The sequence below is a fragment of the Humulus lupulus genome, chromosome 3 (assembly GCF_963169125.1).
Source record: "Humulus lupulus chromosome 3, drHumLupu1.1, whole genome shotgun sequence".
Lineage (NCBI taxonomy): Eukaryota > Viridiplantae > Streptophyta > Magnoliopsida > Rosales > Cannabaceae > Humulus > Humulus lupulus.
Genome location: NC_084795.1, coordinates 157,770,831 through 157,793,249, shown reverse-complemented (window position 1 = coordinate 157,793,249; position 22,419 = coordinate 157,770,831). Strand labels below are relative to the sequence as shown.

At 42.6% G+C, this 22,419-nt stretch overlaps 1 protein-coding gene across 1 annotated transcript in view; it reads left to right on the top strand.

The window, feature by feature from the left end:
• The window catches only part of LOC133823244 (E3 ubiquitin-protein ligase At4g11680-like), a 30,283-nt gene that overhangs the window by 923 nt on the left and 6,941 nt on the right, over window positions 1–22,419 (top strand). The window contains exon 2 of the mRNA XM_062255905.1: window positions 1,568–1,687. Coding sequence (XP_062111889.1) covers window positions 1,568–1,687 — 120 coding nt within the window. The remainder of the gene's footprint in view (window positions 1–1,567; window positions 1,688–22,419) is intronic.

Genomic DNA, 22,419 nt, shown 5'->3' with positions numbered 1-22,419 from the left:
ATTAAGACATGTGAAAAAGTGAAGTTTAGTTTCTCTCAAAACGACATTATCAAAGAGTTGACTTTGCGGAGATCTAACCAAATTGTCGGTTGCATGAATTAAGTTACAGATTTAGTCAACTCTTATTTTAAATAGTAATTGTCGCTGAGGTGCCATAATTATATTTGAAACTTTTTGGATCGGTCACAGAGAGAGAGGCTTCATTAAGAGGTTTCTTGTGAAACTTATCATTTTAATAATAGCAAAATAGCAAGGATTTCTTCAAATTAAGCTCTGTTAACAACAAAGGAGAGCGAGAGAAAGTCAATATGGGACTTTTTTGCCTTTATCATTCGGAGGGCGTAGTCCCACATTGTGACTTCAATGATGGGAACAACCTTCGCACTCCCAGTAGAAAGAAGTCCAATAGCAGCTAATCTTAGTATTGAGCACTTACTTTTGTTCCCAATCAGCTGAAAGGCCCCATTTCAAGCACTGATTCTATAGCTGTCTTCCATTTAGACTGAATAATCTGAATAAATCTTAGTGTGCTTAAGTGGAGACCAGTGTTGAAAGTTGTTCCATCTTCGAGGATCAGATCAGGCAAAGCCTCTACGCTTTCTTCCTTTGCTACAGCTACCAGGTATTTATTAAAAAAGAATGCATTTAACTTTCTCCCCTGGGAGGAGAACTTGAATCTAGCTAGGCTTGCAGACCTCGATTTTGGAGGAAGATAGGTAAGTGGTAAGCCACAAATGAATTCTTTTTTTTTCTATGGATTATGGAGCTGGGCTAGCAGCGGGTGGTTCGGTTGGAGTGGAGGGTAAGGGAGATCCTCTAACCAAAGATCGGTTCCAGTCCCTCCTTTCACTCTTGGCTTTGTCGTTCAGTTGTAACGAGTGGAGTGCATAAGCCCCTTTAGAGATGGGGCGAGCAGCAAGCAGCAAGCAGCCCCTTAATTAAGAAGCACTTTCCTTAAAAAAAATTGGTTGAAGCCTTGATCTTTACCTCAATGACATTGCCTCAGGGCTTGTCAGCAAGATGCTATTACTATATTGAATCCTTTCTTAAGTTCGCTTGCGGCTTTGATCCCCTTGCTGATGCACCATGTTAGTAAAATGCATGTAATTCGTTACAAATTTTCTTGTTTCTTTTAGGGGTTGCTCCGATGGTTCTTTTGAATCCAATAGGTTCAAATGATTAGCTGTGTATGCAAGCAGAACTTTTGTGAGGATTTGTTACAAGCACAGACATATCAGGAAATTAGATTGTTTTATAGTTGTTATGGAGCATAAACATGTAATTTTCCTAACAGTTAGCTCATTGTCTTTCTATCTATAACATATAGAAGAAGAACATTTAATTTGTAGCAATGTAGGACATTTATTTGTAGCATAATAACCATTTCAAATGTGAGGTAGATACACAATTGATTAGATCATAAAAGTGTGAAATATTATCTTCATTATATTGATTATGCACTATCATTTTCATAATTACTATGATTTTATGTGTTTTATTGCATGTAGATACTTGTGCTTTTTTTAAATTGAAAGAATTTTATATTTCATTTATATTCATCTTTCAGCGTCATGAAAAGGATGGAGTCTTTGAATACAATTGTGTCATCTATTTGGTGGATGTTTGGGTTCTATTGGACTGTAGTGGGGGGCCAAACACTTTTGCAAGATTCTCCACGCCTTTACTGGTAATAATTGTGACTAAAGAGTTGAAAATTCTCTTGCTTCTAATTCTAATTCCACCCATAGGTTTATTTAATGAAGTCTGGACTCATCTTTGTGGAAAAACAAGTTTTAGTTTAAATTTAGCATGTAAAATTGGCTCCCACAATATCATGTCAGGGCATGCTTGATTTCAAGATCTATGGTTAACATCTTTAAAACTGAAGTAAAATATATTTTCTTGGAACATGGTTGCTAATTAAAGAAAGATATTGTAGAAAATATTGTATATTAAGCATTTACTCAGTATCTTTCCAATAAGGAAACCACGGTGAAATATTAGAATGTTACTATAATTAGATTATTTAGTTTTAGGCTAATTGATTTACCCTAGAATATTTTCTATAAAATACCAGATTTGTTTATATTTGTACAATGCCTATTTAAAGGCCTTATTCTCTATCAATAAAGATTATCAAAGGCTAATTTTCCACGTGGTATCAGAGATTTTCCTCTTAACTAGAAACTTCGAAGCCTCCATTTTTTTAATTAGCCTTCGTCTCTTTCCTTATGGCCACTCTCAACAAAAACTCTTCTAATTGGAAGCCTCGCTCCTCTACTTTTGCCCTTTCGAAAGGACAGCCCTTCATTACCTCTATATCTGAGTTTTTCCCATTCACTCCAGCTCAGATCACCCAACTCCATCAGTTGCTTAATACCTCCAAGAATGCTACATCTGCTCCACCATCCTGTTCACATCTAGGTACCTCCGCTGTCTTCAATGTTCAAAACTCTGTCTGGATTGTGGATTCAGGGGTCTCGGATCACATGACTGGTGAGTCCCATCAATTTACCACATACACTCCTTATACAGGTACTCAAAAAATTAAGATTGTTGATGGTTCTTATAGACAGATTCATTAAGGAAATTTAATCAGAATAAAAAACAAATCATTGTATATTATTCTTTTTTATAGGATTTAGTTTATTTTGTATTTATGTCTTTTATTCTGTACAACCTATAAATGTACATTCTTCTCAAAATCAATATACAAGAATTATTCTCTCATAATATTTTTACATGGTATTAAGAGCAGATTCGACTTTCACTGCACTCCACTCTTGACCTCGATTTGTGACCTTTCCAATGTATGTCGATTCGTGTTGGATTCTATGACCATAAGGTTTTTTCTTTTTCTTTTTCATATGCTGCCTTGTTCTTCTTCACAGACAATGGCCACTAGCAATGCAGACTCCTCTCAGTCTAGTGAGCCCTTTGGCTTTCTTCAAACCTCGTATGCAATCGCAGTCCCTTTGCCTGATGCTCAGGATATCTTCTCATCTTTGTTGTCGCTGCTGCCAGAAGGACTCACCGGAGCTTGCCGTGCTAAGCAATACTCAGTTTCCATTGGCGACCCCCATCATCCGCAACCAACAATCATTGAAGGCCAACCTATTCATCGCCCCAACGACAAAGAATCTTCTTTGTCCTCATACAACCTTCTTAATCAATCACCTTCACTCTTTTGGAACAATCTAGGTTTGTGTTCTGTTGCACATTCTGGTAATCTCTATTCTGCCCTAATCTCTTTGGTAGGCTCTCAAGTACGATTGTGACAGTCAGAATCTCGTGATCCGTAAGGTGAAAGACTGGGTAAAGCTGTGCAATCCTACACCGCCTAGGGAATGTTAAGTGTGATGATTCTAAGACTGTGTAGGTATGGGATTACACAGTTGAAGATGATTTAAATGGATTGATGGGTACTACCTATATCAACAAGATGCATCTTTTTTTTGGTAGCCCATCTCTTAAGAACTCCAAAGTTAAGCGTGCTTGACCTGGAGTAATCTCAAGATGGGTGACCTCCTGGGAAGTTTTCCCAGGAAGCGTGCGAGTGTGGACAAAGCATGCTGGAAAGACTCCTGTATTCTAAGACTGTGTAGGTATGAGACTACACAGTTGAAGAGGGCTTAAATGAATTGATGGGTACTATCTATATCAACAAGATGCATTTTCTTTTCGGTAGCCCATCACTTGAGAACTCCAAAGTTAAGCGTGCTTGACATGGAGTAATCTCAAGATGGGTGACCTCCTGGGAAGTTTTTGCATGAAGTGTGTGAATGAGGACAAAGCATGCTGGAAAGACTCGTGTTGGTTTGTAAGGCCAGTCGTCATTCCAGGAAGCAGCCACAGTGACGTGGGGCGTTACAACCATGGATAATTGATTCGGTTGCTTCCGACCATATGACAAGTTTTCGTCATTTATTTGATTCCTACACTCCGTGTTTTAATAAATCTAATGTGCGTATTGCCGATGGTACTTTATCATTAGTTGTAGGCATAGGCACCATTAGATTATCTACTAGTCTTCACCTTAAATCAGTTCTTCATGTTCCCTCATTGACGTGTAATTTGATTTCTGTTAGCAAACTGACTTGATAATCATTGTGTTGCTAAGTTTGTGTCCAATTTTTGTCAATTTCAGGAACTATCACCAGAGAGTGAAAATTTGAATATTTTTCTGTGTATTATTATCTCAAAGAGAGGGAATATATATACAACCTAGAATCTGACCTAATAAATATAAATAGCTAATTCTAGAAAGTACACCATTAAAATCCCCTAATTTTAGAAAGAATAAATATACAAAATATTTGGTATTAATACCAAATTGATTCCTATATACAGCTGTGGTCAACTTCCTAATTACTGAAATAAATCCACAGAGAGGATTGATAGTGCTAGGATTCATGATGGACTTTATTTCTTTCAGACTCAATATTCTATAAGACATCAATCTCATATATCTAGTTCTGCTTCTGATTCTAATTCTTGCAAAAAAATGTTGTGGCATTAGACTCGGTCACCCAAGTTTTCCTTACTTACAATGTTTGTTTCCATCCTTATTCACCAATCAAAGTTTTGTTTCTGTTTGATGTGATTTTGTCAACTTGCTAAGCACACGCAGACCTTTTTTCCTCCAAGATTCTATACTCCCACGACTCCATTCTCCCTAATCCATAGTGACATATGGGGACCTTTCAAAGTTACTACTTCTCATGGGAAACCCTGCTTCATATACTTTTTATTGATGATCACACACGTATCACTTGATTATCTCCTTCAACACAAATCTGAGGCATTTCAAGTAAGAATTTTCACCATATGATTCAGACATAATTTCAGACTAGAATCTGTATACTACGTACAGATAATGGAACATAATATTTTAATTCCACTTTAGGTCCATACCTTTTACAAAATGGGATGCTTCATCAAAGTTCGTGTGTTGATACTCCTCAACAGAATGGTGTTGCAGAACGAAAAAATCGTCATTTGTTGGAAGTAGCATGTGTTCTTATGTTTACCATGAATGTTCCAAAGTATCTTTGGGGAGATGCTATCTTAACAGCCACATAACTTATCAATTGTCTACCTAGTCAAACACTATATTCGGCACTTAATCTTTCTTATCCTCATATTTCCACCAATACTCTTCCTGTAAAGACCTTTGGATGTGTAGCTTTTGCCCATATCCATGTCCATGATCGTAGTAAACTTGACCCTAGGGCTATTAAGACAAATTTTATTGGCTATTATTTCACTCAAAAATGTTATCGGTGTTATTGTCCTCTCACTAAAAAAATGTCTCATGCGATGTTTGTTTTTTTTAAGAAACCCTCCCCCCTCGCTTCAAGGGAGCAGACTCATCCAAAGCTTTCGTGGGACACCCTAGAGTTAGGATTACTGCTAGATCTTCCTACTCTAACTCCATCTTCTTATCGTCTCTTCCTACTCTAACTCCATCTTCTTATCGTCTGAACGTTTCAGTTGTCCCTATTTCCACTCCAACTCCTCTTCCTAATGGTTCAATCGTTCCTGGTTCTACTCTAGCTCCATCTACTCTCACTCCAAATAGTCAACCTAATCCAATCATGTAAACAAAGACAATTCTTCCTGAGTTGAATCAACAACAACCAGAGCTACGTGTCTACACTAGAAGAAGTGTCTCTCAGAAATAACCAAGTCATGAATCCTCATCACAGTCAAGAGCCAGATTCGGTGATAGATTCTCCTTCAAATGTATGAGATAATTATCATTCAAATCCTAATTCTGATCTAGATGTCCCTATTGCATTGAGAAAAGGGTCTAGGTCTTGTACCTAATGTTGTACCCTAACTTTAGTACGAGTTACTTACTCAGCTCGAGTACAGCTGGTAGGTAAATACATGGAAATATAACCAAGTAGAATATCTGGATATTAACCATGTGAGCAACTTGAGACTCGAAATTGTCAAATCAAGTATTAGGCGTCCTGGATTTATTACGAGCTTGGAGTTAAATAACTGTCAAGCTTGAGTTCGTAAGGACCCGGATATAATGCATACTAAAGAATCCCAAGAGACTCGGGGATTATACGTTCATTAATGACCAGGCTGCATCATATTTATGTTATTTATTACCCAAGATAGCAGGAACGTGTTTATTATTTTATCTGATCATATTCCAATGTAAATGAGAATAATTTGTACAACTCTCTTGAACAGATACTCCGCGAGCAGAATTCCAACGCCGACTCATTGGCACGACTTGCTACCATGAAAGAGATTGAAACATTAAATGTAGTGCCAGTGGAGTTCTTGGAGAGCCCTAGTGTAACAGGAGGAGCAATGGAGGTCGGAATGATTGACGTAAGACCGACCTTGATGACTCCTATAATAGAGTATCTCGCAATTGGAAAGTTACCTGATAATAGAAAAGACGCGAGAAAAATACTCCATCAAGCTCTAAGGTACGTAATAGTCGACGGGACCTTATATCGACGTGACCATTTGTTGCCTCTCCTGCGATGTGTTCTGCCCGAGGAAGTAAAAACCATTTTGCAAGAAATACACGAAGGTTTTTGTGGAGATCATATTGGGGGCAAAATCTGGCACTGAAGGTACTGAGGTAGGACTATTTTTGGTCCACTTTAACGAAAGATTCGATCTCGTATGTCCGCAAGTGTGACAAATGTCAGCATTTCGCCATAGTTGCCCGAGCTGTTCCAGTTGAGCTAACAATGATTACCTCCCCGTGGCCATTTGCAGTATGAGGAATTGATCTGATAGGTTCTCTACCAATGGGAAAATGACGAGTTCGATATGTGGTAGTGACAATTGATTATTTCACGAAGTGGTTAGAAGCAGAACCTCTGGCAAAAATCACTTCAAAGAAAGTCCTGAATTTTGTGGTAAAATGTATCATTTGTCGATTTAGACCCCCTAAAAAGATCGTGTTAGATAATGAGACACAGTTCGATAGTGATCTATTCACAAACTTTTGTGAAAGATATGACATAACAAAGAGTTTCTCATCGGTAGCATACTCATAAGCCAATGGGTAGGTCGAGGTTGTTAATAAGATCCGTAAGGCGAGTCTGAAGAAGAGGTTGGACGAAGCCAAAAGATTATGGCTTAAACAGCTCCTGCATCTCCTTCACGGTTGATGATAACAATGCTGCTTCCTCCTTGGCTTTAATTTCTTCTTCGAGTAGCTTCGCTTTGAGTTCACCCTTCTCGGCTTGAAGCTTTTCAGCATGGCGGTTTGCCTCTGCGACCTGAGCTTGGGAGGCGGACAATGCGGTCTTTGCGGCTTGCTCGCCTTATTGGGAGGAGATAAGAGCAGCCTTAGCAGCATGCTCATTCTTCTGAGCAATTGTCAAAGCAGCTTTGGCGGCATGCTCACTTTCCTGAGTAACATTCAGGGCGACCTTGGCAACGGCTAGCTGGGCTCGGATCTCTTCGTTTCTAGCCTTAGCACATGGTAAACAGAAAATAATCAAATGTGGGAGAATGACTCACAGTGAGTTTCATTCCCATGGCAGATTCGAGGACATTCTCCGGGCTGCGTTCCTTTATGGCCATCAGATTCCTCGCACTAGCTTTATATGCGTGGCCCACCATGTGAGTCGCTGTCTTATACACTATACCCCGAAAGGCCTCGGGGATCTTTTCCAGGTCTTGTGGCTCAACCAGTATTCGGACGATTCGGGTCTCGACTTGAATTACTTGGGGAGGTGGAGGCATGTGTGAAGGGGGAGGAGTAACTTGCCCAACGGTAATAGTAGTCACCGAATCTGGCTCTCGAGCAGAGCTCGCGTCTTTACCCTTAGAGGGGGATTTTGTAGTATCCCCCATTTTAGGGGTGGCCTTCTTCGTCACCTTGGGCCTCTTCACGACGGGGCCTGTTCCGGACCTTTTAGCTTGAATGGTAGTCCTTAGGTCGGGAGCTCCTGTCGATTTCATCTCTTCACTTGAAAAGAACAAAAAGAAGTTAATTCACAAAAGTAATGTTTCAAAGATATGGGAAATAAAGATCCTACCCTCCGGGCTGGGGCAAGAATCTATTACGACCAGTTCGGGTGTATGAACCGAGCTAAGCACGACATCCGGCTCTAGGATTAACGGAGGGGAGGGGGAGTCTAAGGCTACAATTTCTTGGATCCTAAGGGGTTCAGGTCTCTCCTCGGGGCTGAATTCATCTACATATTGCCTAAACTCAGGAGCAAATGCCCCCTGGAGCAGAGAAGGCCAAGTCCTAAGGTTGGTTCCGTTTTCCTTAAAGATAGAAGATTTAAAGTTTAGCATGTTGTCAACTACAATGGTGCCTCTGGGATAGTTGTGGTCGTAGCGTACCACAAGCGATCCATGCATTTTAAAACGTATTAACCTAAAGCTAACAGTGACCCGATATAACTCCCTAATTAGGTATGGGTTGCCTTGACCGGAGGGGCCAGCTGCTGCCCCTGACGCAGTTTCGGGAGCCCGCCTTTTTCGCATAAGAGACACCTCGTCCTCTTCCTTGTCAGTGTTCTCAGCGGCTGGCAAGGCCTCTCGAGAAGAGAGAAGTTCGAGGATAACTGGGAGTGGAGCTCAGGTCCTCAAAGCTAGTGTTTGACACTCGCTGATCAAATTACATGCCAGCATCGTGACATCATTCGCTACCTGACGATAATCTTTTTCCTCGGCTGGACAGTTTCTCATACTGACCCTGGGGGTCACAAATTTGCCAATCCTTGCAAATATAGATAAACAAGGAACAAACTCAGTCAGAGCCTAAAAAAAATAATATGTTTTAAAGGGACAAAGTTCACGTACTAGAATTACAAAGATAGAAGATTTACGAGAACGATTGAAGTACCGATTTTCGCAGTTCTTGAACCCATTCGACATAAAGAACAAGTCTTTATAACCGTTTGAATGGTTGGGGAGCTCGATGATGGAGATGGAATTCGAAAACCGCGTAAGGTAGTAGAACCCATCACCTCGCCCTTTTTGGTCGGGGCTCGCTTTAAGACAGAAGAAATATAAAATATATGCTGGAGTGGGGACGTCCCACTCATGCTTCAGAAACAAATATTTTAGCCCTGCCAGAAGTTTGTAGGAATTTGGGGGGAGCTGGAACGGATCCAACTTGACGTATTTTAAAAAATGTACGAAATATTAGTCTAGGGGAAGAAAACACCAACCTTCAGTTGCTCGTCACTCCAAACCCGTAATTGTCTTGAAAGGGGGCACAGTTCCGCTCTCCTTCAAAGGCAGGTCGTGCGAGGAGATCGCCAGTTCCTAGCTCGATATTATGACTCGGTAGAATTTTGTTTACTCTCCCCTGAGTCGTTATCTTAGAGACTATGTGTTCAGCGTTGGGATCGACGATGACCTCCCTCTCCACCACAGGACCAAAATGTGGGATAGAAGATTCGGAGGTGACTTATTTGCCTTTGTGCTTGCGCTGGGTAGATGAGCTCGCGACGGTCTTCTTTAGAGGCGCCATAGTTCAGATCGCTTGACGACAAAGCGACCTAGTTAGTAGGCTACCTAAGATGCTCTATAACTATGGTCGTGGAGATACGGAGGACGAAGAGAAGTACTTTCAACATTTGAAAGTTTATACGAGCTAAAGTTGGTCCTAACCTCATCACGTGATGCCACACGATATCCTAGGCTACGCGCTTTGGTTTCTTAAAATCCCTAGATACTTTGGGATCCATGTGTCAGAAGTGTCAGACCCACTACTTTCCTTTGGAAAGCGGTTTAGTGCAAAACCGTCTAAGGAATCGTAACCCCTAAGCTACCTGGTATTAAACTTAAGAACCCTTCGGTTTCTATACCCCAAACAAGTATTCTTTAAAATAATTTATCATTAAGGCTACCCCAGATTTACATAGAAATTTGCCCAGTTTTATGAATGTCTTATTTTCAAAATACGTTTGGGTTTGCTCATGGAGCTTAAACCAAAACCTATTCCTATTAGCACTAAGAAACAGTCTAACGATACCAAACAATGAACATTGTTAAAATAAAAAATCTCATTGGATAATAAAAAACAAGGAAAAGGAAACTTTTTCAAACCAGAGGATAAAGCACTTACAGGAAATATGTGCGATTCGAAGATGTATACACGGCCACGGGAAGTTCCTGAAAAGCTCTTGAATATCTGGGATATGATGAAAGGTTCTAGGAATTCTGGAGAAGAAGAAAGGAAACTTGAGAAGTTTGAAAAGGGGGATTTTTCTAAATACAAAGGTGGTGAGGTCTGAGGACTGATCATCCTTATACGTAAACTACAAAAATTAATTTGGGTCATTCAATTGGGTTAGCACGAGATCTAAGGACCAAGATTAAATAGACCAGATGGCGACAAAAAGTTGACAGGACAATTATTTCAGTCCTCGAAACCCGAACAGATGCCAACCATAGGAGATCACGTGTCCAATACTTGAATAGTAAGCAAACACGGTTTTGTATGACAGAAGTCTAAAAGCCCCTATTGTGTATGTCAAAAAGTGACGACATCAAACACGAGCAGGAGCTTGGGGGGCAAATGTTGTACCCTAACTTTAGCACGAGTTCACTTACTCAGCTTGGTTACAGTTGGTAGGTAAATACATGGAAAGATAACAAAGTAGAATATCTGGTTATTAACCATGTGCGTAGCTCGAGACTCGAAAAGGTCAAATCAAGTATTAGGCATCCTGGACTTATTACGAGCCCAGAGTCAGATAGCTGTCAAACTTGAGTTCGTATGAGATATTCAGCTCGTGAGGACCTGGATATAACCCATACTAAAGGATTCCAAGAGACTCGGGGATTTTTTATACGTTCATTAATGACCAGGCTGCATCATATTTATGTCATTTTTACCCAAGATAGCAGGAACGTGTTTATTATGTTATTTGATCATATCTCAATGTAAATAAGAATAATCTGTATTAATTATATACCATATGTGTAATTGCGCGTTTTGTTTACACGGTGACCCAAGCGTGTGATTAGAATTCTCCTATAAATACTAGGAATATTGGACAGGAAAGGGGACTATTATTCTGTATTACCAAAACTCTGCCAAAGAGAGAGACATAATAATAATATTGACTCATGGACTAGGTAGATTTTAACTATTGAACCGGGTAAAAGTTTGGTGCTTTTAAGTGAGTTCTTGTTATTTCATTGCAGTTTACTACTAAGCACTAATCTGCCCTTTTTACTTCTTAATTTCTCGTTGGCGAAAGACTGCGTCAACACCTAACATCCTATCGCCAAGTTTATTTGTTATTCTAATCTATCATCTTCATTCAAAGCTTTCACCTTCAGTTTGTCAAGTGTTTTTATTCTTAGTAATATTGAAGAAGCTCTTGGTGTTCCTGAATGGAAAGCAGTTGTACTGATAGGCCTATCATTAGGCAAGTCTATCATAGGTGATTTAAATAAGTTTATTCTTTTTTGGGGTTATTTTAATTAGCTGAATTTAATTCTTTATGTATGGTATTGTATTCTGTTGGGGGTCAAAGTTGTAATTACAGTTTAGCTGAGGTGGCTTTAATAAGTCTCGGCTGGGGGATTATAAATACAAGGTCAAAGGGTCATTAGAGGTAGGCAAAAGTAAGAGAAGTTGGCTCTAGTGGAGTGTTTCCAAACCTCTCGAAAGTTTGGAGTAGGGGAGTTCCAGACCTCTCGAAAGTCTGGGTTTTGTAATTCTATTCTATTATCAATAAAAGTTCAGAGGAATTTTCAGTCGAAGGAGTGCTTGGGTCTAAAAGGTTGATCCTATTCTAAGGAAAACCTATCAATTGATGCGGTGAGCTGCGGACATGGGTCCCAAGAAGGCGATCGAGAAAAGTGACCACATCGTCTATGGAGGATAAGGTGGAGAACTTGGAGATAGAGATGTTAGCAGTCAAAGACTCCATTCAAGAACTGGGGAAATTGATGGAGCAACAACTCCAGCGAATTCTTGAGGCTCAGCAACATTCAAAAGAACATCAAGAAAGCGTAGCAAAAGGGCCAGAAACACCTGCCAATTCACAAAAAACCGCGGCACAACAAGAGAGGAATACAGGAGTGGCGGCTGGAGACAATCAGAGAAAGGGCAGACAAATGGAGTGCGACCCAACAAAGAAGACGTATTCTGGGGTATCTTATCGCCATGACTAGCGACTATGGAAGCTGAAAATGCCAACTTTCGATGGTGACAACCTAGATGGGTGGATCATGCAGGTAGAAAGATATTTTGCCTGCCATCAGTATGATGAACAAGAAAAGATTGAGGCTGCCTTTATATTGTTTTTTGGGGATGCTCTATTGTGGTATCAGTACGAGAATAAGAAGAGGACGATTCTCAGCTGGGAAGAAATGAAAAGGTTGATCTTGCGACATTTTCGGAATACACAGTCGGGGTCCCTTTATGACCAATTCTTGGCAGTGCGACAAGAGGGATTGGTGGCTGAGTTTAAGAAGCAATTCATACGGCTATTGGCACCCTTGGACGACATTTCTTCAGAAGTACAACTCGACACTTTCATTATTGGCTTACAGCTGCATATTCGCTTCGAGCTTCGAGTACAACGACCACGGAACATTGACGAAGCCATGGAGATTGCCCAAGACATCGAAAAAAAAGTAAGAACGGCCACCCAACATAAATAGAGGTTGGCTATATTCCATCGTACAACCCTACAATATTCGAATGCCACCCCAGAAGTTGCTCTAACCAAGGATTCATCGTCCAAACTAGGGGCTGAAGTCAGGAGACTAACAGATGCCCAAATCCAGTACAAAAGACAAAAAGGATTGTGTTTTAAGTGCGATGATAAATGGCAGCCTGACCACCGTTGCAAGAAGGAGATTAACGTGTTAGTGGTCCCAGAAGAGATTGATGAAGCACCCTCAGAACAAGGCTCCGAGGAGTCTGATGATGACAAAGCGGAATTGGACTTGACTGAGGTTAAGAACTTAGTAGAGATATCCCTCCAATCAGTGGTTGGGTTATCCACGAATAAGACACGAAGCTAAAAGGACAGCTAGGGACATTCGAGGTGGTGATACCAATTGACCCAAGAGCCACCCATAATTTCATATCCAGTGAGTTAGTGTCAAAGCTGCAAATCCCTATTACTAGGACTAAGGGATATGGGGTGACCATGGGCAATGGGGATGCTATGAAATGTGAGGGCATATGTAAGAATTTAAACCTCAATTTCCAAGGGGTAGATGTTTGGGATGACTTTTTACCCTTACAATTGGGAAGTGCTGATATTATTTTTGGGGTTGCAATGGTTAACCACTCTAGGAATGACCCAAATCGATTGGAAACTTCAGACTATGGAATTCAAAGTGGGTTCCAAACAAATCAAAATTCAGGGGGACACTTCACTCGGCTGATCATTGGTTTCACTTAAGACCATGATAAAAACCCTCAAAACCGAGAAACAAGGAGTTTTGATAGAGTTGAACCAGATCAAGCAATTTGAAGAACCAGAGGCTGGACACATTCCTGATTTTTTGGAGATCTTAGCGATCGGCAACTTTTCACTCAACCAATGGGACTGCCACCAAAACGAGCCCATGAGCATGCAATTACACTCCAACCAGGGATTTCTCCAATAAGTGTAAGGCCTTATCATTACCCTCATTTTCAGAAAACTGAGATGGAAAAATTGATCAATGAAAATGCTCTCGGCTGGCATTATTCAACCAAGCAGTAGCCCCTTTTCTAGTCCAATACTTTTGGTCAGAAAGAAAAATGGTTCGTGGCGATTCTGCGTGGATTACAGAGCACTAAATCAAGCTATGATCCCGTATAATTACCCTATACTTGTTATTGATGAATTATTAGACGAACTAAATGGTGCACTAATTTTGTTCTAAATTGGACCTTAAATCAGGATATCACCAAATACGGATACGACAAGAAGACATTCCTAAGACTGCGTTCCGTACACATGATGGCCACTACGAGTTCCGGGTTATGCCTTTTGGGTTAACCAACGCCCCGACCACATTCCAATCTCTTATGAACGATAACTTTCGACCTTACTTACGACAATTTGTTCTAGTTTTCTTCGATGACATTCTGATTTACAGCAAACAAATGTTCACAACTACGTCCGCAGTGGCACTGTTTGCCAACAAAATAAGCTGCTTACAACTTCTTTGGCAGGACTCCTTCAACCCATTCCGATTCTAGCTCAAGTCCGGGATGAAATCACTATGGATTTCATCGAGGGCCTCCCCAAATCAGAAGGATGGGACACAATAATCGTAGTAATCGACAGACTAACAAAGTGTTGACGGTGAGAACTCGTCAACTAAGTTAAGTTGGAAAGAATTGCAAGATAAAGATTATCAATAGAAAAGCCTTAGAAATTTAAGTATCAACTCTAAGAACAATTGTAGAAGAACAATGCTCTAAGAACAATTGCAGAAGAACAATGGTGAAATCAGTTTTTTATTCACTATGGTGCACTTGCTACAGTAAATTTTCCAACCCCCTTTCTGGAGGGGTGATCATCTATTTATATTGGAGCTCTAATGGCTTCTTTGTACATAGTGGTCCCTCAGGACAAAATAGTACATGAGTACACTGTCAGGATAGCAGTACGGATGGTAGTGGTGTCGGAAGAGTGGTGGTCTTCTCTAGTACATGTCAGGGGCCTGCAAAAGTGCTCTTGTCTTGGTACCATATTATCCCCCAACTACTTGTCGGGTACTGACCTCATAAGCGTGCTGAGGGAGTCCTGGCCATGTACCATTCTTGTACTGCCACTACCAGCCTGGCGTGGACACCGTGCCATCCGTATTCTAACTCTTCGTGCTCCATGGTCACCACGTGGACACCCCTAAGGACGAGGCTGGTGTGTGAGAGGAGGCCACCACGAGGACCACGGCGTGACTGTTGTGTGTGGCATCTTGGGGGCCGCGAGACGCTTGTCTCCTGGTGGTGTCGCCAGGCGCGCGGGACGCTTGGGCTCTCTACTAGTGTCCAATGTGGAGTGGTCAATTTGAGCAGGGTCATTTTGAGTACTAATTTGAGTGTTCAAATGGACTTCAAACATGGTTGCTTTGGACCTTCCAGGGACCTTAGGCATGAGATGTGGGTTCTTTACCGATGTTGAATTTTGAGCATTCACACAAAGTATGCTCATTTCTTGAAACTTAAGCACCCATTCACTGCCTTCACAGTGGCTGACAACTTCATGAAAGAAATTGTATGGCTCCACGGGCCACCACAATCCATTATTTCTGACAGAGATCGAATTTTCTTGAGCACATTTTGGCGCCATCTTTTCAAACTGCAAGGCACCCAACTAAAGAAGAGTACGGCCTACCATCCCCAAACAGATGGCCAATCAGAAGTATTGAACAGATGTCTCGAAACCTACCTCCGGTGGTTCACAAATCAGCAACTGAAGCAATGGGCAAGGTGGCTAGCATGGGCAGAGTATTCATGCAACTCCTCTTATCACACAGCTATTAAATTTTCGCCATTTAAAGCTCTATATGGTAGAGATCCTTGATAGGCTCAACCTGTCAAAATAACACTCACAGATGCAAAGTAATAGAAACAAGATAGAAATCTGGGCAACTTTTCATTGAACTACAGGAATTTGAGAGCCTGTGTCTCTCCAAATACAAAGCCTTACTCAAACCTCCTCTCTTATTTCCCTACTGCCCGATACACCCATGCATTCCCTGCCCCTGCCCGTAGGCTACACAATTTACTTAAAGACTAATTCCCTATACTGCCCTCGGCTGACTTGGTAGCCAGTCCACTCTTTCCCTTCCTTTTAGCATACACAAAGGTAAGTGGTGGCCTATCAATACCCCTTGCCCAAAGACGAACCTTGTCCTCAAGGTTAAAATCTGGGAATTGATGTTGTATAGCTGGAAAATCTTCTCACGTTGCTTCAAATGTCGACAGGTTGGTCCATTTGATCAAGGCCTGTGGGGGTGTCTTATGTGTGCCTGGGCGCACATCCATGACTGCCTCGGGTGTTAAGGTCGATTCCCAATCCGCTGCCACCTCTGGCGGTAAGTTGGATGCTTGCTGTCGTGGTCCTAGCGAAGGTCAAAGGAGTGAGACATGAAAAACTGGGTGTATGGCGGAGTCTGGGGGCAATTGAAGACGGTACGCAGCCTGGCCAATTCGTGCCAATACTGGAAAAGGACCAAAGTAACGGGGTGCCAGCTTCTCATTGCGACGTTTAGCCACCGATCGCTGCCTATATGGGCGTAGTTTCACATAAACCAAGTCCCCAACCTCATACTGAATCTCTCTTCTTTTTCGGTCAGCTTGGGACTTCATTTTTTGTTGGGCCATGTGAAGGTTCAGTTTGAGTAACTCCAATACTTCATCCCGACTCTTCAATCTTTCCTCCACCGCTGAAACCTTAGTGCTTCTGTGTTCAAATCTCACCACCGGGGGCGGCTCTCGATGATATAGAGCTAGGAAAGGGGTCATTCCTGCGGATGAATGGTACGACGTGTTGTACCAGAATTCTGCCCATGGGAGCCACGTTACCCACTGCTTGGGTTTAGTGCCAACAAAACATCGCAAATAAGTTTCTAGGCATCTATTGACCACTTCCGTTTGGCCATCGGTCTGGGGGTGGTAAGATGTACTATGCTCGAGTTGAGTCCCTTGGAGGCGAAATAACTCATTCCAAAACAGGCTGAGAATTTTTTTGTCTCTATCTGAGACTATGGACCCCGGTATCCCATGTAAACGCACCACTTCCCGTACAAAGACAGTGGCAACTGTGGTGGCCGTGAACGGGTGACGTAGTGGTATAAAGTGGCTGTATTTGGTTAATCTGTCAACCACAACAAATATTGTATCGAAGCCATTGGACAGCGGTAAACCTTCGATGAAATCCATAGAAATGTCCTCCCAAACCTGCTCCGGTATAGGCAGTGGCTGCATTAAACCCGCTGGAGATTGGGCTAGATATTTACTTTGCTGGCAGATAGCGCATTCCGCGACATATTTCTGTACATCTTTTCGCATACCCAGCCAATATAAGTCCCTTGCAATCCGCTGAAAGGTCTTGAATACCCCCGAGTGCCCTCCTATGCAGCTGCCGTGATATTCCTGCAAGATAATAGGAATAAAGGGCGAGGATGAGGGAATGACCAAGCGTCCCTTGAATTTCAAACACCCTTGCACCATTGAGTAGCCTCCTGTGTCCTGCCCGTGATTGATAGCCTGCATTATTTGAGCTAAACCCGGATCGGACTGCATGTGAGCCTGTAAATCAGCCATGGAAATCAATGTTGGGACGGATAGGACAGCCAATGACACCTCTTGATGAATTCTGGACAGAGCATCAGCTGCCTTATTTTCCAAACCATGTTTGTATACTATCTCAAAATCATATCCCAAGAGTTTTGTTAGCCACTTTTGATGTTCGGAAGCAACTAATCTTTGTTCCAGCAAGTATTTTAGACTTCGTTGGTCGGTTCGAACCATATATTTGCGTCCCAACAAGTAAGGACGCCACTTTTGGATAGCGAGCACAATTGCCATCAATTCTCGCTCATAGACCGACTTAGTACGGGCTCTAGTAGATAAAACTTGACTATAGAAAGCTATAGGTTGCTGATTCTGCACAAGTACCGCTCCCAAGCCGCTGCTTGAAGCATCTGCCTCCAATATAAAGGGAATAGAGAAGTTAGGCAGCGCTAAAACGGGCATAGGACACATTGCGTTCTTTAATTGAGTAAAAGCCTTTTGAGCCTCGTCTGTCCACCCAAAAGCATCTTTTCTAAGTTGGTCGGTTAGTGGTCGTGCAATCTGCCCATACCCTCTCACAAACTTATGGTAATACCCCGTAAGACCCAAAAAACCCCTCAATTTGCGTAGGGTCCTCGGAATAGGCCACTCGGCCATAGCCTGAATCTTGTTTGGGTCTACCGAAACCCCCCCTTCGGATACAATGTGACCCAAATACTCTAGCTGTCTTTGCGCGAACAAGCATTTCTTGCGATTAGCGTACAATCGATGCTGCTGTAATCTCTCCAAAACCATGTTCAAGTGATGCTTATGGTCCTCCAAAGTGGCGCTGTATACTAAAATATCATCAAAGAACATAAGAACAAACTTCCTCAAAAAATCTCGAAATACCTCATTCATCAATGCTTGAAAGGTGGCGGGGGCGTTTGTAAGGCCAAATGGCATGACAAGAAACTCGTAGTGGCCCTCATGCGTTCTCAAAGCTGTCTTCTCTACATCTTTGGCAGCCACCCGAATTTGGTGATAACCGGATTTTAGGTCCAACTTTGAAAACCATTTTGCACCATGGAGCTCATCCAATAACTCATCGATGACCGGTATTGGAAACTTATTTGCCACTGTAGCTCGATTAAGGGCTCTATAATCCACACAAAATCGCCAACTCCCGTCCTTTTTCTTGACTAGCAAGACCGGGCTGGAAAATGGGCTGGTACTTGGCCTCACAATACCCGCTTGCAACATCTCCGTCATCAACCTCTCAATTTCATCTTTCTGGGCTTGAGCATATCGGTAGGGACGTACACTAATCAGGCCCTGCCCCTCTTGTAATGAGATGGTATGCTCGCGTGCTCGGGGTGGTGGCAGCCCTTGCGGCATATCGAAGACAGCCTTGAAACTATCGAGGATCTTCCCCACCGATGATGGAATTGGGCTGTCCTTCGTTCCGTCTTTTGTTGTGATTGCACCCAACTCAACCCAAAAGCCCTCACCCTCTTGTTGTACCGTGTATATCATTGCCTTGAGAGAGATTTGCGATTTGCACAAGCTGGGGTCTCCTTGCAGCGAAACCCATGAACTGCCCACCTCAAATTTCATCAGCATAGTGCGCCAGTTGACCTGCATATTGCCCAAAGTTTCCAGCCACTTAATGCCTAGAATCACATCAGCCCTGCCTAGTTCTAGTGGTATGAAATCGGTGACCACCCGAATAGACCCTAAATCCAACTGTACCGAGCTGCAAACCCCATCCGTGCGCACCTTTCCACCCGTGCCCGATAACACCCCGTAACATGATGTTGCTGTAATGGGAATGTTCGCTGCCTTCACTGTGTCCGTCGAAATGAAGTTATGCGTTGCACCGCTGTCAATAAGGACCGTAACTTTCTGCTGTCCATTTTGGCCTGCCAACTTCATTGTGTTAACGGAAGTGATACCCACCAAGGAGTTCAATGACAGTGTGGCCAAAGTTTCATCGGTAACCATGTCTTCCATTGGTTCAGGCGTCTGTGGAGGAGATTCAACCGGTGTGCTGCCTTCTTCATCATCTAAAACCAGAATCATTTGCAGGGATCTTCAAGTCACATTCATGTCCACGATGCCATTTCTTCTCACACTTAAAACAAACACCCCGAGCTTTGCGATCTTGGTACTCAGCCTTGGATATCCTTCGAACCTGCGTGTTTCTTGCTGCCAGAACCGTGTTGGTGGCCGCCAGAGTTGGGGCCGGAGCTGACGAGGACGACGATGCTCCACTGTACGACGATGGCGGCGGCGGCGGCGGTTTGGGTGTCCAGGCAGAGATGGATGACCTTGCTGGAAAAATAGGGTTGAGATGTTGCTTTAGAGTGGCCGCCCGATGGTTAGGGATTGGGCCGCCCAGTAGCTGGTGCCCTTCTTCAATCCACTGGGCCATATCCATGACTTGGGCCAGGCCCAAGGGTCTCAGAATATGGATGGCTCCCCTAATTTCATCCTTCAGCCCTTTAACAAAGCTACCCTCTAGAATGTGTTCTGGGGTATCAGGTACCCGAGAAGCCAAGGCCTCCCATCTGAGTCGATATTCCTTGACTGTAGACTCCTGCCGGACTGAAAGGAACTCCTCGGACAGAGACCCAACTGGTTGAGCTCGGAACCGCGCTAGGAGCAGGGTTTTGAGAGTCGCCCATGATGTTATCCTCCTCCTTTGGTTTTCCCATTGAAACCAAGTCAGTGCGTCTCCTTCTAAGCCGATTATGGCTGTTTCCAACATGTGAGCTTCAGTTAATCTTGCTAATAAAAAATACCTCTCAGCCCCGTAAACCCATCCCTCTGGGTTCTCCCCCGAAAATAAGGGCAATTCCATCCTCGTAGGACGAAAGTCACGGCCAAACACTGAATCGGCAGCGTCTGGTGAAATTGCGAAGCCGGCGGAACCTGCTCCGATCGAATCTCTGGCGAGCCCGCGGGTTGGCTACCCTTGATCGTCTCTCTGTCGAAAGCTTTGCAAGCCTGGTCAGCGCTCACAGCCGACGATTCTCCAATGTCTCTCGGCCCTGAATGCTGCAATTGTGCCGCTATCAACTGCAAAGCCTTCTCAATTGCAGGTAAGCGAGCTACATCGTCTTTCAGCGAGCCCAAGTCCAGTTTCATCGCACTCATTTTTGACTGAACTTCCTGTTGAAGTTCTGAAAACTTGCCTTCTAACCCCTCGACTACTGCTTCCAGCTTCTTTGCCATGGAGGACCGATTGGCTCTGATGCCAATTGATAGGCTCTGATGCCAATTGATAGGCTCAACCTGTCAAAATAACACTCACAGATGCAAAGTAATAGAAACAAGATAGAAATCTGGGCAACTTTTCATTGAACTACAGGAATTTGAGAGCCTGTGTCTCTCCAAATACAAAGCCTTACTCAAATCATCGATACCCCTAATGACTCACCTCCTCTCTCTTATTTCCCTACTGCTCGATACACCCATGCATTCCCTGTCTCTGCCCGTAGGCTACACAATTTACTTAAAGACTAATTCCCTATACTGCCCTCGGCTGACTTGGCAGCCAGTCCACTCCTTCCCTTCCTTCTAGCATACACAAAGGTAAGTGGTGGCCTATCAATCCTCCTACTCTTCTTCCATACAAACAAGGCTCCGCCGTCGTGTCTACAGTGGGGGAATTGCTAGAAGCTTGTGACAGGATGTTAGATGAATTGCGCATGCATCTCCTTCGGGCTCAACACCGCATGAAGGCACAAGCTGATACCAAACGGCGTCAGGATGAGTTTAGCGTGGGAGACCAAGTTTTTTTAAAGCTGAGACCCTACAAGCAGCGGCCATTGGCCAGACGTTCCAATGAAAAGTTGTCCCCTCGCTACTACGGACCATTCACTATCATCCAAAGAATTGGACCAGTAGCCTATATAAACTCCAACTGCCGCCAAATCATGCCAAAATCCACCCCGTTTTCCATATTTCGCAGTTTCGAAGAGCCATTGGGGATCAGCAGTCGTCACCCACTTTTCCTTCCAATTTGACACCAGAATTAGAGTTGCAAGTAGAACCGGAGGTTGTCTTACAGCAACGATTCCCTACTCCTGGTGATCAAAATTACTCCGAGGTTTTAATCAAATGGAAATCACTACCCGAATTTGAAGCAACCTGGGAACCATTCACCACCATCAGGGAGCAATTTCCTTCGTTCCACCTTGAGGACAAGGTGAAGGTCGTTGGGGGGGGGGTATTGATAGGCCTATCATTAGGCAAGTCTATCATAGGCGATTTAAATAAGTTTATTCTTTTTTGGGGTATTTTTAATTAGCTGAATTTAATTCTTTATGTATGTTATTGTATTCTGTTGGGGGTCAAAGTTGTAATTACAGTTTGGCTGGGGTGGCTTTAATAAGTCTTGGCTGGGGGGATTTATATATACAAGGTCAAAGGGTCATTAGAGGTAGGCAGGAGTAAGAGAAGTTGGCTCTAGTGGAGTGCTTCCAAACCCCTAGAAGTTTGGAGTAGGAGAGTTCTAGACTTTTCGAATGTCTGGGTTTTGTAATTCTTTTCTATTATCTCAATAAAAGTTCAGAGGAATTTTCAGTTAAGGGGTGCTTGGGTCTAAAAGGTTGATCCTATTCTAAGGAAAACCTATCATGTACTTGAAGAGATGAAAGTACTGAAACAAAATAACACTTGAAGCCTAATGGAATTGCCATCCGATCAAAATATTGTAGGGTGCGAATGGGTGTTTACTATCAAGTATAAAGCCGATGGTTCTATCGAGCGATACAAAGTACGTTTGGTGGCTAAAGAATTTACACAGACTTAAGGAATTGATTACACTGAAACCTTTGTTCCAGTTGCCAGGCTCAACACCATCAGAGTCCTACTCTTACTAGCAATAAACTTTGACTGGGAATTACATTAGCTTGATGTAAAAAATGCGTTTCTAAATGGTGATCTAGAAGAAGAGGTCTACATGAGTCAAGTTTTGAAGAAACTGTCAATAAGAAGACTGTCTACAGACTCAATAAGTCACTATATGGCTTAAAGCAATCCCCTCGAGCTTGGTTTGATCGTTTTTCAAAGGTGGTCAAGAATCTTGGGTACATTCAAAGACAAACTGATCATACTCTGTTTATTAAGCACTCAGAGAAAGGGAAAGTAACTATCTTTATAGTTTATGTTGATGATATTATTGTTATTGGTGATGATATTGCAGAAATGAATCTTAT